At 41.0% G+C, this 19803-nt stretch overlaps 1 protein-coding gene across 5 annotated transcripts in view; it reads right to left on the bottom strand.

Moving 5' to 3' along the window:
- LOC121655484 (signal-induced proliferation-associated 1-like protein 2) overlaps positions 1–19803 on the bottom strand; it is a 78348-nt gene that overhangs the window by 13937 nt on the left and 44608 nt on the right. For 4 of the 5 annotated variants that reach the window (XM_042010166.1, XM_042010169.1, XM_042010168.1 and 1 more), the window contains exons 9-15: positions 17677–17951; positions 12021–12275; positions 6223–6369; positions 4789–4892; positions 4560–4648; positions 3013–3386; positions 754–1008 (exon numbers count right to left, since the gene is read on the bottom strand). In XM_042010166.1, the coding sequence (XP_041866100.1) occupies positions 754–1008; positions 3013–3386; positions 4560–4648; positions 4789–4892; positions 6223–6369; positions 12021–12275; positions 17677–17951 (1499 nt within the window). The remainder of the gene's footprint in view (positions 1–753; positions 1009–3012; positions 3387–4559; positions 4649–4788; positions 4893–6222; positions 6370–12020; positions 12276–17676; positions 17952–19803) is intronic. The other variant, XM_042010170.1, reaches the window with a different exon arrangement.

The raw sequence follows: 19803 nt of genomic DNA, 5'->3' as shown, positions 1-19803 counted from the left end.
CCCTGCTCCCAGCAGAGATGCTGATCTGTCAAAGGCTCAGCCTAGCAATCCACAGGGACCTGACTTCAGAGGGACGATCAATAACGACATGTGGCATGTGTCAAGTGTATTATGTCAGCAGCTTCATTGAGCTTATTTATTTTGTGGCTGTCTGCTTCAATCAAGACCAGTTTATGCACTCTGGGTGGGCTAGGCAGCAGGTCTAAGAGAAATCAAGTCTACAGCAAGAGCAATGTTCACACCTGGTAATACCTGTGTCTTGGCTGAAGTGGTTGCAGGTGGTCAAGTTTCAGGGCCGCTCATCTCTCTTTTTGTTATAAGGCATTTCCACAGGCTTTTTGAGTAACCACATGCTCTCACCTCTAAGCTCTTTATGCAAATAAACATAAGGTATGAAGTCCATTGGTAGTTGTATACAGACAAGAAGTGTAGATTTTCATCTTCCAGAGTAACAGCCTTCTATTACAGAGTTCCCAATTTTAATAGTCTTAGGAGCTATTGGGCTAACCAATGTGTAACACTTTGCAGATTATTTGAAATGCATGTTTTATTTAAAATGAATGAAGCCAATGCTGATCAGACCATTTTTTTTATTAAAGAGGGATAGGGATGATAGTTTGCAGTAAACATAAAATGAATAATGAGAGCTGGAACCAAACTGAGCTAAATCTGTTATGCTTTTGTGTAATTGTGCTCATTTGGTGATGATCTCATTCATGCTCTGTCTTGCTTTCTTCTGTCACACACACTCACCCACACTCTGAAATGTTGGGAGGTCCCTCATTGCTGTGGGCATCATCATCACCATCATCATCAGCCGCCTTCATGCCCTCTGGGAGTTTGCAACTGGACTGTGTGCGTGCCTGTCCACAGGCCTCCGAGGTGGGCCCTGGCCCTGGCTCTGGCCCTGAGCTGCTGGTCTGGGGGATGGTGTACACCTTGGAGGAGTCAGCAGACATACAGTACCTGGCACCGCGGGCTAGAGGACTGCCAGAGTGGTGTGACCCACTGATCAAACAGCAAAAAATAAAGCATAATGTAACTCAAAGGTGAGAAAATAATGAGTGAGAATTAAAAGAAGAGACACAAAAAGAGAAAATTATAATAAAAACATAAACAAGTGTTAGCAACGAAAAAACATGAGTGGCTATGAACAACCCAACCAGGTCAGATGCTTGGAATAAACCTAATCAGATGATTTTATTTCTTTCCTAGTTAAAATGGTTAATGAATGGCGAGAGCTGCAGTTGGCTGATGCAGGATGACATAATTTCCTCTTCATACATGCATTCAAGCTTGTTCCTCTAACCTACTTTGGAGGTGACTCAGTTCCAGCCTATCATGCTAGTATTGTTACTGAACTTTGTCCTTTCAATATTTAGTAAAATATCAAATGACAAACCACATTTATGGGTCAATACAACCACAAAGAGGCATTTCCCCCACTTAGTTAGTGGTCTTCAGGTTGGCAGACATCTGCTGCTGTGACCCTTGTTGATTTATGCTTCTCCAAGCATAACAAACAAACAAGCTACCATGTAAGTTGGCAGCTGCTTTTAATTTTGATACTAGAGTAAACTGACCCTTAAAATGATGATCAAATGATTGAAGGAATGCTTCATTTGTTGGGAAAAAACATAATTTCATCAAAGCTTTAATAATAGCAACACTGCTTCTATTTATTTTTTCACAGTCAGATAATTACGTCTACCTATAATGAACGTGAAACTAAGGAATTATCTTTCTGATGATTATGTACATGATGATGAGATCACTTTTAAAAATAATATAAAGGAGTTATGCATCAGACGATGAATGGTGCTTGCCTATAGATCCCTTCATTAATGTAATCATTAATAATAAAGATGGACAGTTTGGGTTTCATGCCTCCAGCCTACTTAGGATTCACCCGTTAGCTGCTTAAATCCAAAGCCCACAAAGATGTCGGGTTTTGGTGTTAAAATAATGTAGAACTTTTAGCTTTTTCCCTAAAATACATTAGACTGCTTTAGCTGGAAGCACTACACTCGTGTTCCATATTCATGACCATCTGGGCCACACCCTGCTGAATGTGCTCCTGCTGCTCCGCTGTTTGTTCAGATGACTCCCTGGTGTCAAAGACCATTACATAAAAGGTGGGAAACTTCACAGTAGTCAAGGTGATGCCATTGGCTCTCTCCTCACTTCTGAGTGACATCAGTGGGGTGGTCAGATCTGATGCCTTTCAAACAGGTCAATGCTTTGAACAGATTGTGTAACATAATCCGGTGTGGCATAAACAAATAGATACCCATTCTATTCTATAAAGACACGCTGTGAATGGCTGCAAGGCTCAACCCTGTCTGACATTCCTTCTCTTTTCCCATATGGGCTGCAGTCTGGTGAAGAGAACTTGTAGTACAGTCCCCCCTGTGATACAGCCGATCGCTTCAGTACAGCTGGATGAGCTGGGCGGTGGGTCAGACAGCGATCACGGCTCAGTAAACAGGCGCAGACCTTCCTTTTGTGCACTTGTTTGTCTCTGTGTGTTTGGCAGGACAGATAATGGATTGAATAGGTTGGCAGTGGTGGTGTGTGAATGTGCACCCATGTATTCCAGCACAGTGGATTTTGCTGCTAGTCATGTAGCACAAAAAGGGTGTGAATTTCCAAAGCAGGCAAATAAGTTCAGTGACCCAACAAGAATTAAGCCTCAACAGTTCAAACTATTTACCCACAGAGACTAAACAAAAACAGATCACCACATTGAAAGCAAGTGTTGAGCTTCTAAAAACACCTAATTAACATCATTCCTCTCAAGTACATGCATCCAAAATATCCCATAACTGTAAAAGTTATGGAAGCAACAGCTACTGGCTTAAATTCCACTCCCTACAGCTTCCATTTGTTAGATGTGATCCAAAGTCATAACCCCAAAATGCAGAAAATCATTACACGTTTGCTTGCTTAAATATCTGGAAATTATACATTTTTGCCATCATTCGGATAAAAATTCTTTTGCTTGTACTGCACCTTGAGTGAGATGAAATCTCGCTGAGGTCCCCGATGCTGCCCTCCGTCACGTGACTAGACATAATAGCCGAAGCAAAGCCCTGCTGTAAGTAGAGTTTTCCATGATCCTCCTCTGAAGCCCCGTCCTCATGGTGCTCAGACATCCAGGGGTGTCCAGGCTCCCCCACACGACCCTGCAGCAACACCCGGGCCCCAGGGGGCACACAGGGATTAGTGTCTATGCCGCTGTCTGTGGATGCCCCTTTGATGTAAGTGAGCCCCAGCATCTCCGGGTCCATCAAGTCTCCAGAGCCAAAGTGCTTATCGTCGCTGTTGCTGGAGGCGTTGCTCGAAAGAGTGTTGCTACTTGAGTGGCTTGAGTTTTTATCGCCAGCCTGGTACAAAGAGAGAGAGAGAGAGGGGGGTATTAAATCAAATTAGGTTAAATGGCAGCTGCACATAATTCTTACGGTTATTTTAACATGCCTGGGTAACGGGTTTACCCACTGGGCACCACCACATGTTCATATGTCCCTGGCTGAGGCAGCAGCTTGTCTTTGGGAGGCTTGTTATACATTTGGTTATCTTATGGTAATATGTAGGAAGGAATAAAAGCACAATATACTGCATTGAAGGATGCAGCATACTTTGTATGCAATCTCTTATATTGTGCAAGTTATTTGGAGAAATCTATATCATCTGGTCCCTAAATCAGTTTAAAAATCAACCATTTTCCCCAGGTCTGATAAGACAGATGGAATATTCACTATCAAGTGGTAAAATGTTCAGGCCAACTTGAGCTCAGTGTGTTAACATGTACATCAGCAGCCTTAAAGGCTGTTAACTGGAAAACAGATGCCTAGTGAGGGGGCTTTATAGAAAAGCTTAATCATAAAAAATAAACCATGAATTACATAGAATTGAGCTGACATGCTTTCTTTATTATGCTATACTTAACATTGCTAAATCATGGATGCAACTTAAATCACATCACATCAAAAACAGTTGGAAAAACAAGCCCTGTGCATTAGGGACACACAGTGCCAAGAGAAGGGTTTAATTTTTTATCCACAGGCCTGGGTTAATGCGACGATGGCTTAAAGCACTAACTGAAAGAAATTGTTGGGTATATTTACCAGCCTCCAGTATAAAAAGATGGAAAGCCATAAGAGCATGGAATATTAAGAAAGGCGACATGAAAAGGCTAAATGTGCTTAGTGAAATCTGCCTAAGAAGAGTGTGAGAAAACCAGAAAACATTCATGAGATGCCCATTAGTGTGCTGATGATGGGAATGTGACGACATGATCATTCCAGCTAAACATGCCAGTTGATTGCTGAAAAGCCCATAAACAAGGACAATCCAGCCTCACTTCAAGAGGCAACACCGATAAGGGGTAAAGCAGCTCTGACAGTGCAGAGCTGGGCAGAGAAAATGGGAGCCTGCATCAAACTCAGCATTTTCAAATATTGAGGCCTTGCAAAAAAGCTGAGCAATAAATTTTAAACGCTCATTTAATGTTGCAGACAACTTCTGGCAAGGGGAACCACAGTGGAGCAGACTTTTACCCTGGACAGCTTGTTTGGAGAATCTTTTCCTCCTTCTCTTTGCTTCAGAGGATTCAGGATCTTGGTGGAGGGAATGTGCCATTTGGCCTCTGTGGAGAACCAGAAGAACAAACAGCAGACAACATGAATCATGAAAGCCCTGGCTTACTCCCTCTTTAATACATTATATGCTCCAGACCTTACATACACTTGAGTCATGACTGTATGAATGAAAGTACATCAGACTCACCTGCAGATCTGGCTCTCTCCAGCGTGGGCTCTCTCTCCCTGCGGATCTCTCCATCTCCTCCCTGGATGTCCCCTGCCCGCTCATGCAGGATAGGGGATGGACAGCTGGAGGAAAAATGAGCAGGAGCAAAAAAAAAAGACTGTAAATTATTTTCTGTGTATAAAGTGAGCTCTGTATTCAAGTAAAAGAGAGGCTTGAATAGCTCTACCACAGATGTACAGCAATTAGCTCAAGACCCTTTAAGGTCAAATCACTTGAGCTTTTAATAGAATAAAGAAGCTGCCAGACAACGCTGGCAAGAGACCTCTTTTCATTCGGCTCGACATGCCAAGCACTCTGTTGCCACTGACAATAGAGTAAAAGGAGCAAATTTTTCAATGCAGATCTTAATTAAACCTTGAAGAGCTAATAGGGGTTACAAGGGATGAACAGAGTCCACAGTGTCTTGTTATCTTTAACAAAGACTCTAAGAGACGATCAATCAGCTAGACTGTTGTTCTGCATTCAAGCAGTTCTGACAGGGCTCGGTGGTCCTCAAGAGTTCAGTGCACTTTTGAGGCCTCTGACAGGAAAGCAGCAGCAGGGAGCTACGCCTCATGTCAAGCTCTGTAACCATCTATACACAGACATGAGCCTCTGATGGATTCAGCTCAGTCTGACACATTTTGCCTGTGTCTAAAGGCTGTGCTGTCCTGCCATCTGTTCTACATCTGGACATTTTTAGAAATGTTTTAGACAAAGTTAAATAGAAGAGGAAAATGTGATCCCCAAAAAAGAAAGTGCGATAATGACATTTGTGTGGACAGAAACTACAAAGCCTTGTCCTCTTGGCCTGCAAAAAATTTTAGTCTACCACAAAAAAACTCTTTCCAATGGGTTTCTCCAAAATGGTCTTGTAGTTTGTTAAAGTGGTGCTTTAACCACAACAAAAGAGGAAAAGATAGAACATAGTAATGATACTTAAATGTTCATCATTTTGAAATTTTGTTGGTTAAGATAAGTAAAATCTCAAAAAAAAGAGAAAAAAAAAAAGATGTACTTGGTTAAATTTTTTTCAACAGCAATAAAACAGCAATTTATATTTAAGATAGTCTTCATTTCCCCTAAGAAAATATTAAAATAAAGCTGTGAAATAACTGAATGGAAACTATACATTAGTGGAAAAATAAACTTTTTTTGTGGGTGTAATTTTATTGTTTTGTTAGTTTACTTCCTGTGAAAAAGAAAAAAACATGTGACGAGAAGAATTAAAGTGCTCTGATGATCTGGTCATTTCATGCAGAAAAATAGCATTTGGTAAAAACTGCCAAGTCTGAGAAGCTGTGCTGGGAGTGATTGTAGCTGCATTCATTACTTCAAAATCCATACAATACTGGAGGGACTGCTGAGAGAAAGAAAATTTTTCAAAAACAAACACATTTGTCGGTCCAGTACCCGTCATATCCAGGCTGCTGGGTCCAGTTGCTGCTGCCGCACGGCCCTGGATCACTGGAGGAGGACTGGTTACTGGGGGAGCTGCGGTAGTGTGGGTCTCCCTTGTTACATGAGGTGAGCTGAGGATTCTCCATGTCTTGCATCATCCTGCAGAAATAGAGGAGCAGAACATGCACAAATGCTCAAAGGTGCTAAAAAATTGCAGTGATTGCTAAGCTGATTTTGCATCTGTGATGATAGTTTTGTTAAACCACCAGTTAACCAAAATTTATTTAACAATGATAAACAGGTCAAAGTCCATTGTTGCTTAAGTGAATTCAATGTTTAGTTTAGTTTTCTGTAATAATTTCAATACTAATCTATTGTACTTGCAGAAATTAGTCACTGTCGCTAAATGAGATTTTCCCCTTAAGACAGTGACATTTCTGAAACTTGAAAAACTTATTACCCACACACTAAAATCATTATTATTTTGTCTCATGGCAGTAAATAGTCCCTTTGCCTGTGAGCACCGAGGATAATTTCTACAGAAAATGCAAGAGCTGCCAGTGAGGGAGTGGGTTTCATGTTCTTCGAAGACAAACACAAAAAGAGATTAGCTATGGTAATAAGCTGCAGTTGATAATCCAGATGGTGATACCCTGTGTGCATGCATCGAAAAGCAAGACTGAGATTCTGCTGCTTAAAAACTACTCACACATGGCTCGTTAATGAAGTTCAACCACTATCCTGACTTAACATAACATCCTCAAAAGGGGATGTTTTTTTTGTTTACTTGGAGAGGAAATATAGATGGACAATGGTCTGGGTTGACAAATAACCACTGGATGCACATTATGCCTGCTGTCCAGGGGCCTCCCTTTTAAGCAACACACCAAATTAGATTAAATTAGTGGACAAAAAAATGACTGCAATAACACAGGCAGGATGCCTCGTTTCTTGTTGGATATTCAATATCTCTCATATGTAGTTCTTTCTTGCTTCCATATTTGTTTATGTAATGGGTTTGGGTCTCTATTAACTTGATTTCCCAGGTGACATACACAATTTAAACACAAACTAGTCTTGCCACAAGGGCAAAGAAGCATCTCAAGGCTTAGAATGTTGAGATGGATCTTATGAAAATAATCGTGTTAAGGCAAATGTCTAAACATAAACGGATACATGGAAAGCCAGAAAAGAATTCTTCATTTAGCCCCAAAGAGAAATTATAGTTCTTTCAGAGGATGGCAAATTTGTTCTGCTTTGTCATCAGCCTTTTTTGTGTAGACCTCTAAGCTGTCAGAAACTAAATCGCAGCACACATCATCAAACACGTTGGCTAGATCGCTACATTTCCTCTGCTCAGCCGGACCCAGGCACTTTAATGTAAAACAGCCGCGGCTGCTTTTTGTTCTCCTTTCTCTTCCTCCCATGACATGAAAAGTTCTAAGAGGGGGGATCGAATGCAATAAGTCTCTCTGCACTGGAATAGCATTTGAAGGTGCACAGGGGTCGGCCTCATTTGGCTGCACAGATGCATGCTTTATGACGCAGATTCTAGATTCAGCCAAATGTCTGGCTGAGATGACTCTTTATCTGAGTTGTAAAGATTCAAATGTGCCGTACGGATCACTGGTCCTCCCTCCAAAAGCCTTCTTAGATAACCTCGACTATTTTAGTGAGACCACCTGTCAGTGATGCGTTTGGTTTGTTAAGCTTTCGTTCATAATGCATTCATAATTTAGAGTGGAAGGAGCTGCCTATTTCAAACATTTATCCACAATTTTAGACCCTGTGGTACATATTTTCCCCTTCATTTGCTCACAGTTTTTCTCTTCTAATCTAAACAGTCTTCTCACGATAATAATATTAAATTTTGAGTGTGTATTTAAAAGAAAAACAACACAATTTCTCCAATTAGTAAAACTATGCAAACATATGACCACATAATTGATGTTGATTTATGTTTGTATAATATCTGACTGTATTATAAACCCCTCTTGTCTTCCTTTCGACTCCTTCATCCCCCCTCCTTCAATAACACTCCCTCTGGGGTGCTACATATCATGGTCCAGGGAAGAGCCCTGTCTTTGTCTCTGCAGTAATTGGATGTGATGAGCTGAGCTGTGTCAGTATCCCCATCACCTCCTCCTCGGCAGGGTGCAGGAAGAGGGAGGGTGCGGGAAGTAGGAGGGACACAAAGAGAGTGAGAAAAAGATGCAAGGGTGAGTGGAGCGCTCCCACTGCCTGAGACTCTGATTAGGTAGAGGAGGCTGCCATTATTATCCCAGTATAGTCAGAACAGGCAACACCAGGGGGGGTCGGTGTGACACACTGGAAAGGTTATCATGACTGTAGGGGTTTCATTAGAATGAACAAATCACTGCTTTACATGGCTCAATGGAGATGTCCAGAGGAGACACAGCTTAGGACAGGAACAAAGTCTGAGTGCAGCCTTATCATCTAAAGGGAGATGAAAGTGAGGCTATGAATTCATTTGACTAAAACGCTCCGTTTATATGTATGCAAATAACCGAACACAATAACAGCGCCTCAAAGTGTTCCCGCGGCTCTTTTCTAAATGAGAAAAGCTGAGAGTTCAAAGATTTTATCGGAAAGGGTTGGCACTTTTGAGGGTCATGTTTGATCACAAGTTTTAGAAAAAAGTCTTTGCTCTCCAGAAATGTCTTAAAAGCATCATTTTGTTGGTTCAAGATGGTGGCGCATGCAAACGCAGCAGCTTGTCTCTCCCTTTTATACTTGTCTCACATTAAATCCATCGTTTCACCTGTTCTGGATAAACATGTGAATAGACATGTTTTCCTATCAGGCCAAGCTATCCACAGAGGAGGCGAAAGCAACTGCCCTTCATACTACCTTGACACACCTTACGAACACAAACAGTAATGTTAGAATGTTATTTGTGGACTTTAGCTCTCCTTTTAACACTACCACACCACCACATACCAACACAACTGGTCAACAAACTACATAACTTAGATTTGGGTTCCTCGCTGTGCTCATGGGTCTTGGACCTTCTCACCAGTCGCTCTCAGTAAGTCTGAATTGGGAGGCGCACCTCTTCGACCATCCTGAACACAGGAATCCCACAAGGCTGCATTCTGAGTCCAGTACTGTTCACCCTTTTTCCACCCACGACCAATAGGGTGATCAAATTAGCAGATGATACAACAATTGTTGGGCTTATCACTGATAACGAAACAACTTACAGGCTTGAGGTGGCACATCTAGTAGAGTGGAGAGTATAAATTCCTCTCCCACTTTGTCTACCCATCTAACATGGACCTTCGACACCTCAAGCCTGGTCAAGAAAGCCTGGCAAAGATGGTTTTTTCTAAGGAAACTAAAATGAGCACAGCTCCCCCAGAAACTGCTGCTCAGCGTCGTCATTAAGAGCATCTTCACAAACAACATCACAGTGTCATAAAGAGGCTGCACAGCAGCTGAGCAGATGGTCCTCCACTGTGTGGTGAAGACAGCACAGCATGTGGTTGGTTTGAAGCTCCCACACCTGGAGGATGTGTATAACTCAGGAGACATTGTTTACATGTCACCAAGGTTTTTAAATAGTTGAGGTTCATATACATTTTTAAAGCTTAATTTATCTGACTCTTACAGATGTAATTTTTATAATTCTTATGGTGAAGAGTTGCCAGTCTTAAATTTCATTGTACTTGTATAATGACAAAGTTGATTGATTTACAAGCTTTAACAATCACATTAATATCTCTGATTTATCTTTACATGAAAGTTTTTTTTTAACATTTACATTATGTTTACTATCACTTCCAGTGCAGTCTTACAATTAGGTCCATAAACATTCAAACAGTGACACAACATGTTTTATTTTAGCTGTTTACCAAAACATATCCAAGTTACACTTATCCTTTTAAAACCAGAGTCCCCCAATTGGGGTACTTTGAGAACAGATGGTGCCTAACTGTGCCAAAATGGCCATTTGGAGACCTCGCCTGAACTATCGCTACTAAAAGCTCTCTAATTTTGTTCTGCTTTACTTTATGAGAGCTGGTCTTTGCAGAAATAATGTTCACATATTGGATTGTGATTTGATTGAGTTTTAGAGCTACAGCTGCATCGTTCCAAAGGGATATTCATATTTATCCTGAAAAGATATTTTTTTTTTTTTAGGCCTGAAACTTTTCTCATTTGTGCTGTGTCATGTTTATTTTTTATTTACCAGAAACACATACACTCATATTTACACATATTACCAAATCTCATTGCTGTTCCCTTGACTATGACTCCAAAGGTAAACAGACCTTGTGGTTGTATATATATAATTATTTTATTGTGGGGATTCAATTTTTGAGAAGAGGCCTAAAAATAGGCACAGTGTTAAGGTTAAAACATAAATAAAGGCTTAATGTGCAGAGATCCAGATGTAATTTGAGTTTATTTACACGGAAAGGGGACTCAGGACATTCCACTCAAAAGCTATCTCTTGAACAGGTGTGAGCTATTCCTTATTTGGTCAAAAGGTCTGGAATTTTGGAATTTCATTTGGGAATCTGCTGCTGTGAACCCACAGCATGCAGTCAAAGGAGCGCTCTGTTGAAGTGAAACAGGCCATTCTTAGGCTGCAAAAACAGAACAAATCCATCAGAGTGTTTGCTGGAACATTAGAGGCGGCCAAATCAACAAATCGTAAAGAGGCCCGGATGTCCTACAGACACCAACAGTGGTGGATAAAAGAGCCTCTTCACAACATCCAGCCAAGTGAACGCTTAACAAAAGATATTCACAACAATGTGCACAACAATGTTCAAACCATTCATGAGCCCAAAGAATAAAAGGACCAAAAAAAAAAAAACACATCTTAAATAGCTGAACCAGTTCTGGAGCAGCACCACTTAGACTAAACCAGAATGGTATGAAGAAAATGGTTTGGAGAAGGCTCATTATCCAACGCATACCTCATCATTAAAACATACTGGGATAGTGTACTGGCATGGACATGCGTTGCTTATAAAGGCACTGAGTCACGAGTGTTATTGATAAGAGGACATGAGAAGCCAGGGAGCTCTGAAGTGTAGTCAGACAAGCAGCAAGGTTGAACTAAGGTTCAGATTACCGATGGATACAAAAGCAAAGGCAACCTAGAAGTTTTTGGAGATAAAGAAATGGACTTCTCTGAAATGGATGATTCAGTTGCCTGATCACAACCCAATTATTCTGTGTTTCACTTCCTGAAAACACAACTAAAACCAGAAAGAACCACAAAATAACAGCAACTGAACACAGCCGTAGTAATGACCAGACAAAAAAATGACCTCAAAAAGGAGGAAATTAAGACTTTGGTTAAAGTCAGTTAGATCCAGACCAGATTCAATACCTGCAAAAGATTTTCCACAAAGATGCAGATTTTATTCACGGGCACTCTTCAGCTGCAAAAAGTGTACTGCATTTTAAAGGCTGCGCTTTAAATTCATATTTATTATGTAACTGCATATGACTGCATTTCTGTACAATGGTGAAGCAATAAAAAGACTTACTGGAAAGTGCTGTCTGGCAAATGTAGAGATAGTTTGTACTGTGCTCAAAATCTTCTGTGGAATTAGTTCAGCTCTCTTGATTATTTATTTATGCAAATCAAACATGTGAGTCAAATAAACCATGTTTATAATGTAAATAGTTTTTGGTGGTCTAGCATCATTTTTCATACAGCAAATTTTTCCTGTTCCTAATCATGTAATCAGGAGTCAATATCTTTACCAGCACATTTCCAGAGTTTCGTTTAGCCAATAACATGTACCAGTCTATACAGAAGAAATTACCTGGAACCATCTGGGAGCTTCCTATCAAACGAGGTGCTTCGTGGAATAGCTGCCTGGTGCTGCTGGAGGATCTGCTGGCACTGCAGGCGATCGGGAACCTGAGTGGGCGAACTTCGGGACAGAGGGGCTCCAGCAGCTGTGGGCACTCTGTGCCAGGTGGTGTTTCTCCTGAAGGGCGTCTTGTACTCGCAGGGCGTACCCTCGCTGTCGACCTTGTACTCTACCATTGGTATTCGGTAAAGCTCAGAGCAGCCTCTGAGAAGGAGAAAGCAAAGGTTAAAGGTCAGTGAGTTTCTTGGGTAGTATACGTTAAGACAAGATTAAATATGTCATATTGGCCCCTAACCTGAGAAAAATCCTTAGTGTAAAGAAAGCCTGTAGCTTAATCATGGACCAAAGCATTTTGACATGATATAATCCATTATTAAACAACATCAGAGTATTTCGTGCTTATGACCAGAGCAGTGTGACTTTATAAATATTTAATGCAAAAATTACAATTTCTATCAATAATGCAAAGAACAGGTAAATCTTAAACGCTTTTTTTCCATTCACTATAATACGATTTTGTTAGATAATAATAAATCCATATTATAACATCATGTAATTTTTGTAACTGAATATAATATTTTTGCATTTTACTTTATAATTATTTTTATACAATCAAATGAAATTAATTGCTCGTATTTTGTGGTATTACCCCTCCAGGAAAACACTCATCTGATGTCAGAAGCATTTAGCCGGAAGCAGACATGGAGTGTGTGGTAACACACATGCCTGCATGCTAACAATAATAAATGTCAAAGATGGGTAAACGCTGTGCAAATAGAGGCCTTATGGGCATACCAAAGATACTAAGAAAAAGAGCAAAGCGTTTAGAATATTTCGATAACGGCTGAAAATCTCAAGCACTCCAGCAGATACAAGTCTCCCCTGAGTGGCTCCATACAGGAGGCTTTTCGTCCCTCAATCTCTGTCCTATTACTGCTACCAACACTGAAGATCTTTGCAAAGGACAAGGCCTGCGTTGCCATTTCATGCAACATTAATCTTTGGGGCTGGGCAGAGGCATGGTGTGTATGCTTGAGAGAGCAGGGGGAGTAACTGGGTGGTGGGTCCAGGTTAAACAGCCTGCGCACTCTGCTAGCTCTCCAAAACTATCTCAAGCATGACCCTAATGATTACACTGCCCTCCCCCTCCAAAGTCCATTTTCCAGGATCCACTGGAGGATGGAAAGCTCTGTATACTTTGCTGTGGTCATACATGTACACACAGTGGGGCTTGAGGAGGGTGGTCTGTTTGATTGTAAAGGCTGTGGCGAAGGGGGCGAGTAATCCCTCTCAGGGGGACTCTTTCATCAAACTAGGCCATAGGTGGCTGGTCTGTTTATACCCTCCCACCGAAGCTATGGATGTTGTAGGATTCAACTAGAAGATTATCCTTCACTTCCCCCTCCGGCATATCTCACATCTGGTCAGTCATAGCTGAGCTGGCCTTATCAATGACAAAAAGACCATATCCTCTGCTTCCTGCGGTTTACAATCGTTATTGCCTGTGTAATGAGTTTGTTGCATGAATCATCTGGTTTGATGGACAGAACAGTGAGCGTGATTACAGCACCTGGAGATCAGAGATGTCTACAATGGAAAAAGGAATATAATTTATAGGATTGAGCTGCTGTTTGTGTACAGAGAGTGATGATTCAACCGGTACACTGCTTATCCTATTACTTTCATTATGTCACCTGAGGTCATTCATTCACTTTTTGTTGAGGATGCTAACAAGGGTGTTTAATCCTCTAGACTGCTGGTCAATTGTTTCCAAACAAGGCTGCTAATCCACTCATTACTTTGATTAACTGTGTGTGTGTGGTCAAGCTTGGTTGCCACACGTCATTACTTTCTGCAAAGGCTAAGCCTAGGTAACAGCTTGTCAACAGCAAAGGTCTCAGTCGCTGTATCTTGCTGTGCTTTTTGCACCAGAAGGACCAGGAAGTGACAGGATGAATTTCTCTGATGCACTTCATATTCTCTATCAGCAGCACTACAAGCTCAGCTAGAAGCAGCAATATTATTTGTGCTGACCTGATGTCAGAGGAATGTGTGTGTTTGTAATGTATAGGGGGCTCTCCCTCTCAGTGTATAAATCATAGCGAAGCAGCAGGAAATGGCTGTTTGGTCAACAGTTAAAGTCAAGCTGGAGGCTAGTGGTGGACGAGATGGTGTTAGACATACCCAGCCAGCCATAAGGAGTGGAGGAAGCAAGAGACTGGTGAGAAATAATACAGTCTGTTTCCTCTTGAGTCCAGCAAGAACTGCTGCGACACAGTGGTCAACATAAGCTGGTAGAGCAAAGTCAACTACGACAAGGAATGGCATTTTAAAAAAAGAAAGACGGGCTGCTGAGGCTGACATAATAGGTCCCCCCACCAACTGGATCCTTTCCCAATTATATCTGAGCATGACAACAGGCACTTGGACCTTCGTCAGAGATCTGTCACTCCAGTGACAAGCAAGTGACTTAGACACAAGCTAATCCATCTCACAGTCAGAGTCCATGTCACAGAGGTCAGAACCTAGACCAGCCACTGTAAGACCACTTACAATGAATTCATTAAACAAGGCCTCACGAAAAGTGCAGTTCAAAAAAAAAAAAAAAAGAAACAAACAAAGGAAAAAAGAGAACAGTTGTCCATGATGTCTTTGCAAATTAATCTGTAGGGGAAAAAACTGTTTCTGTGAAGGATGTGGGGGGATTAACCAGAGCAATATGCGATGCAGGTTCTCTGGGTTTTGGTTTACCAGCATCATCTTTAGCAGGGTGTTGGCATGGGAAGTGAGAAATCCGGCTTTACTTCAGTCCAGAGGAAAATCCGCAATGACAAGTCTGATGACACTTCAAAAGAAAGGTCACAAACGACCACTTCAATGTCACTGGCAATTCTCATTATCAGTAGGGTTCTGGTGCAGGTTGAATGCAATTAAAATTCAGGTTACCCACCATGTCAAACATCAATCTATATGAATGAAATGTAAAATACACAACATGTTAATAAAAAACAGGCTGGGACACTGAGAACGCTTCCAAGGAGAGTCAAAATCCTGTCCATGCTGTGATTGCCTATGTTTGTTACTGTGTGTGTGTGTGTGCGTGTGTGTCTTGTAATAATAATCCATTTCAGTCCATATTGCAGTGATCATTTTGTTTATACTTACATCTCTAATGACCACATACCAAAACATACAATCTCTGCCATGTTCTGTACATCGCATCCCTGTTTCAAAGAGCTAAATTTTGTCATCTTTTTCTCATTAGCTTGATTCCGAGGCTAACATGCTGAACTTGTTTAAAGCTTTTCAGAGTGATGATGGGAAAGCCTCTGGTACTGCACCAAGCTAAAACCACATCCTGCTCCCAGTTTAAATAAATACGGTGCAAGGTAAGACTAATATTAGAGCCATATCTCTTCTGGCTGAAGACTGAGCGTGGCAAAACTGTTTAGGGCATTAACGGCTTTGGGAGGCTTGCCAGCATAGAGAGCTAAACAGGGAACTTGTTTTTCCATCTAAAAATTTCAACTAACATGATCTCAGCCACATCGGTCTCCAATGAAAGTGGAGGAATCACTAAATTAGGAGGCTTTAACAATATGCTGAGGGTCAAAAAGATTAAAAAAAAATAAAAAAAGGAAGCTCCTGCATGAGCTTATGAAAACACGTTCCCCTGTCATGGTAGCGGCGTGGAGCCAGGGTACTTTGTCTGGAGGTTATGAGAATCTTGTCCATTGTTGCCTGACTAACCCCCCGTCTCTCTGGCCTCAGGGGACTGACTGCGGCCTTCAGGGCCCAGATGAATTCCTTTCCTTTGAGATAACAGAGGAGAAACTGGAGCACTTATTGTTGACTGCACCACTATAGCAACTCAAAGACGCAGCAGCAGCAAAAAGACTGGAGGGCACTCGAGATTCTTCCCCTGACCTTTCACCTCTTGATTTATTTAGAGTCTATAGAGGAAATTCACAGATCCCATGATGGAGTACTGCGGTTCTCATGAGATGATTGTGAAAAAGTGAGATAAAGAAATCTCAAAGCAAGACCAGTTTGGTCTTGATAATACCTCCTAATCTGCCAGATGTCTCTGCCTAAGTAAAAGTAATATGTGGGTCAGTCTATTGCGCATCATACCACTCATTGCAGACATAAATCGTCATATACACTGTATACTTTTAGGTGTGAACTCATTCTCTAATGCGCATCCACACTATCTATCAGAGGTGTAGGTCAAACCAAGCCAGTTGTCTTCAACTGGCACAGAAAGCTTGTACTTTTACCTTTACCAAACCCTCTATCCTGTAACCACAGCTTCCAGGGAGCTGGACAGTCATTTGTGGACACTAAACTGGTTTTGGATGATATTTGTTTTGTCTGTTTTCTCCTTCCCCAAACTGCAATTACGATTGTATCATCGTGTATCATTGCTGGTTGTGGTAAGAGGATTAGATGCCGGTTCTGCCAGTGAGGCTGTTCTGTGAGATTCATAGACAAGGCATGTTAGCCTACCATCTGCAAGAGCAAAGATGTTACCTCTTTGTTGCCAGGGGAGCGCATGAAGTTGACAGATGAACACATGCTTACAATGAACTCTTTGACATGATAACAAAGACACACATAAAACTGGTTAAGCTTATGTCCATTCAGAATATTTAGCAATAAACTAAAAATGACTCCATCATTTAAAGTCAATTTTACGTTTAAAAGCTCCAGTTGACGATTTCAGAAAAGCACAAAAATATGCCAGTTTTTTTAAATGTAATTATTAGCTTAGTACATCTGCATTAACTGTGGGTTTACATCAAGCGTTTGTTTGTGCACGTTCTGAAGCTACTCTGCTGTGGATTTCTATGGCGAAGTGGAACCAGCATTTTCTGGCATGCAAATCTGTCAGGCTGAAGCAGAAGTAAAACAAAGATGTCGAAAAATGTGAATGTGAAAGAGTGGCGGATGCGATTTCACAGCATTGTCTCTCTCAGACAAAACAAGCAGATGTGCTTTCAGAACATGCATTTTACACAGGCCCTCATTTCCTCTAATCACAAAGATTCGTTTGAAATATCCTTCTTTCTTTTTGGTACAGGAGCAATGAACTATCCCCATGGGTCTGTGTCCCTAAAAAGGCAAAATACTCTTATTTAAATTGCTGAATAAACACTACACAAGGTTAGGGGGGAAAAAAAGCAATCCACAAATGTGAGCTGTGAAACAATGGCAACAAGAGATGAGCCATTAATCAAAAAGCTCATCTCATTATCATTAGTGAGAAACGCTGACTGTCCACGTCTGTGACTAACAGTTCTGCTGAAGCTTTCTCTCACGAAGACACTTCCCTCTCAAGAGAAATCAGATAGGAACAACGTCAACAAGCAGGATGTACTGTAAGCATTTCTTTACGCTAATCACCTTAAACATGAGAACAAATGTCAGGCTGGTTTTTCCAGCTAAAACTACGAGGAACTACTTTTTTATTTTTTAAAGGGGCTTCTGCTTCTTTTTCACTTCGCACAGTGTAATTCTAAAGCGAAAGAAAGACTCTGCATGTTTTGTTAGTCTCTTCTGTCTGAGATGTTTTAGAAATGATAAAACTAAGTGAGACTTTTACCTTCGAGGTGTTCCGTCTTCATGAGGCTGGATTATAACCACTTTGACTGTAACAGATGTGCGCAGCAGGTCAATCATCTGCTCGTGAGTAAGAGTGGCGACAGCCACCTTGCAGATCTCCACCAGCCGGCTGCCCTGTCTTAGCCCTGCCTTCCAGGCAAAGCCAAAGGGCTCGACATCGGCCACGATGCCTTCAAAGTTGACATGAAAGCCGAGCTGCCCAAGGCTGTTCCTGCGCAGGGTAATCTCTGTTGTTTCACAACCTCTCGTGGCGATCTGGAATCAGAATAAAAAAAGATGCATTTGCCACCTAAAACAAAAGGTACATCAAGTTTCTTGTGGCTGCACTGAACCAGGCATTGGACTGGGAGGGGTGCGTATGACATATTGAAAGTAGTCTAGAGTCCCATGATATTCTACATGTAAAAAATTCATGCATAACAAATAACTTATGGTGCATCAGAATTAAAGTAAAAACTCTGCCCTAAGTGCTAAAGTATGTTTGATTGACTAATTTAAAGAACCTTTTAAAGTCCAGTTAATAAGAGAAACCATTAGGGAGCTTACTGAGCAAAAGGGCTGCCGAGAGTCGGCTTAAAAAACATCATGCACTACACAAAAATACACACGTCTCTGTGGACAGAAACGACAGTATCTCTCTGGATGCTACAGTGGTACATGCTGCTAGAATGAAAACCTAATTAGCCTCTGAGACATCCATTACTCCAAGAAGCTGAGTCTATGAGTTCATGTCTAGTAAGAGCTCTGGAACATATTTCAAAACAAACACATTATGTAATTTAGTTTAATATTAAAATTTACTGTAATTTTGTAGATTGTAGTCAGAGACTTGACACTTTTTTTTTTGTTCATGGATAATCTAAGTCTTACTTCACGCCTGAATGACTTAAAGTTGGTTATTGTTCAATCATGCACTTGCGTGTGAGTTAAGTTGTTCACTTTTCTCAGAGGTGGCCTAGAATTAACCTTTGCTTTAATGCATTTAAGGTCAGACAAAGTTCAGGCAACCTGCTTTCTTGGGCTGGATTATTCTGAAAAATGAAATATGTATTTATAGCTAGAGCATCAAGAGAGAAGAGGAATTGTGTGCTGGTGGAATTTAAAGACCTAGCTTAGACATCTGCTGTGCAAACGCATGGCAGTCTCATACATTTTCCTGCAAATACCTTTGTAACAACTGACTTGAGGAAATAAAAACAAAAACAAACAAAAACCAAAAACAAACAAAGAACTTTCACAGAACCCAATGAGCTGTAATCAACCATCAGATTAGTTTTGGTTCAGTTAGGGGTGACTGCATCCATTTGCTTTAGAGTGGCAGTTGGCTGCAGTGACACATTAACACAGAATATAGATTGCAAACACTCCCTCAGACCTCACCGTATAGAAATCCCTGATGTGTCAGAAGAAACCCAAGACTACTATAACATCTTTGTAGTAAGACAAACCCCCAACTCATCCACAGTCAAAAACCTGTAGAGAAGCTCAATGATGCAAACTAAACAACTATTCTGCAGTAAACTTTGAGAGTAATGTGCTGAAGTTCTCGGCAGGATATGCGAGATCCTGAGGATATTAAAAGATATTTTGACAAGCAGTGTGAGCATATAAATGTGTGTCCATCTGATCAAAGTGTTTCTATGCCAAACTAAATTGTCACTAATGGCTGGTGACATACAACTATGACAGTGCCAAAGACAAACAAACATCATCAAAGTGAAACGTGTTGTCATGTAACATTGGCTCTGATCCCCACTGAGATGGTCTGACAGACCTAGCTCTGACAGTGATGACACCATCTGCAGGAGCATATTTCAGAAGTATGACAAAACCTTTACACTCCACTGGTCTTCAAAACCAGAAGAATCCATCTGGATGGGTCGATCAAATGCCACCCTCTTCCCCTGGGCTGCATATTTCTGTTTCTAATATTTATTAATGTCTAAATTTATGACAGCAGCTTCTAATGTGATAAAGGATGCTTTTGTCAAATGAGGCAAGATCTAGGAAGACATGCATGTGACACATGGCCTCAAAATAGTGTAAATACCAATTACTGCGCTCTTTGATAGAATCTTATTTTACTCGTAGTTGTTTCTTTTTTAAC

Source organism: Melanotaenia boesemani, chromosome 16, assembly GCF_017639745.1.
Source record: "Melanotaenia boesemani isolate fMelBoe1 chromosome 16, fMelBoe1.pri, whole genome shotgun sequence".
Taxonomy (NCBI): Eukaryota; Metazoa; Chordata; class Actinopteri; order Atheriniformes; family Melanotaeniidae; genus Melanotaenia; species Melanotaenia boesemani.
This window is presented reverse-complemented; position numbering and strand designations above follow the sequence as displayed.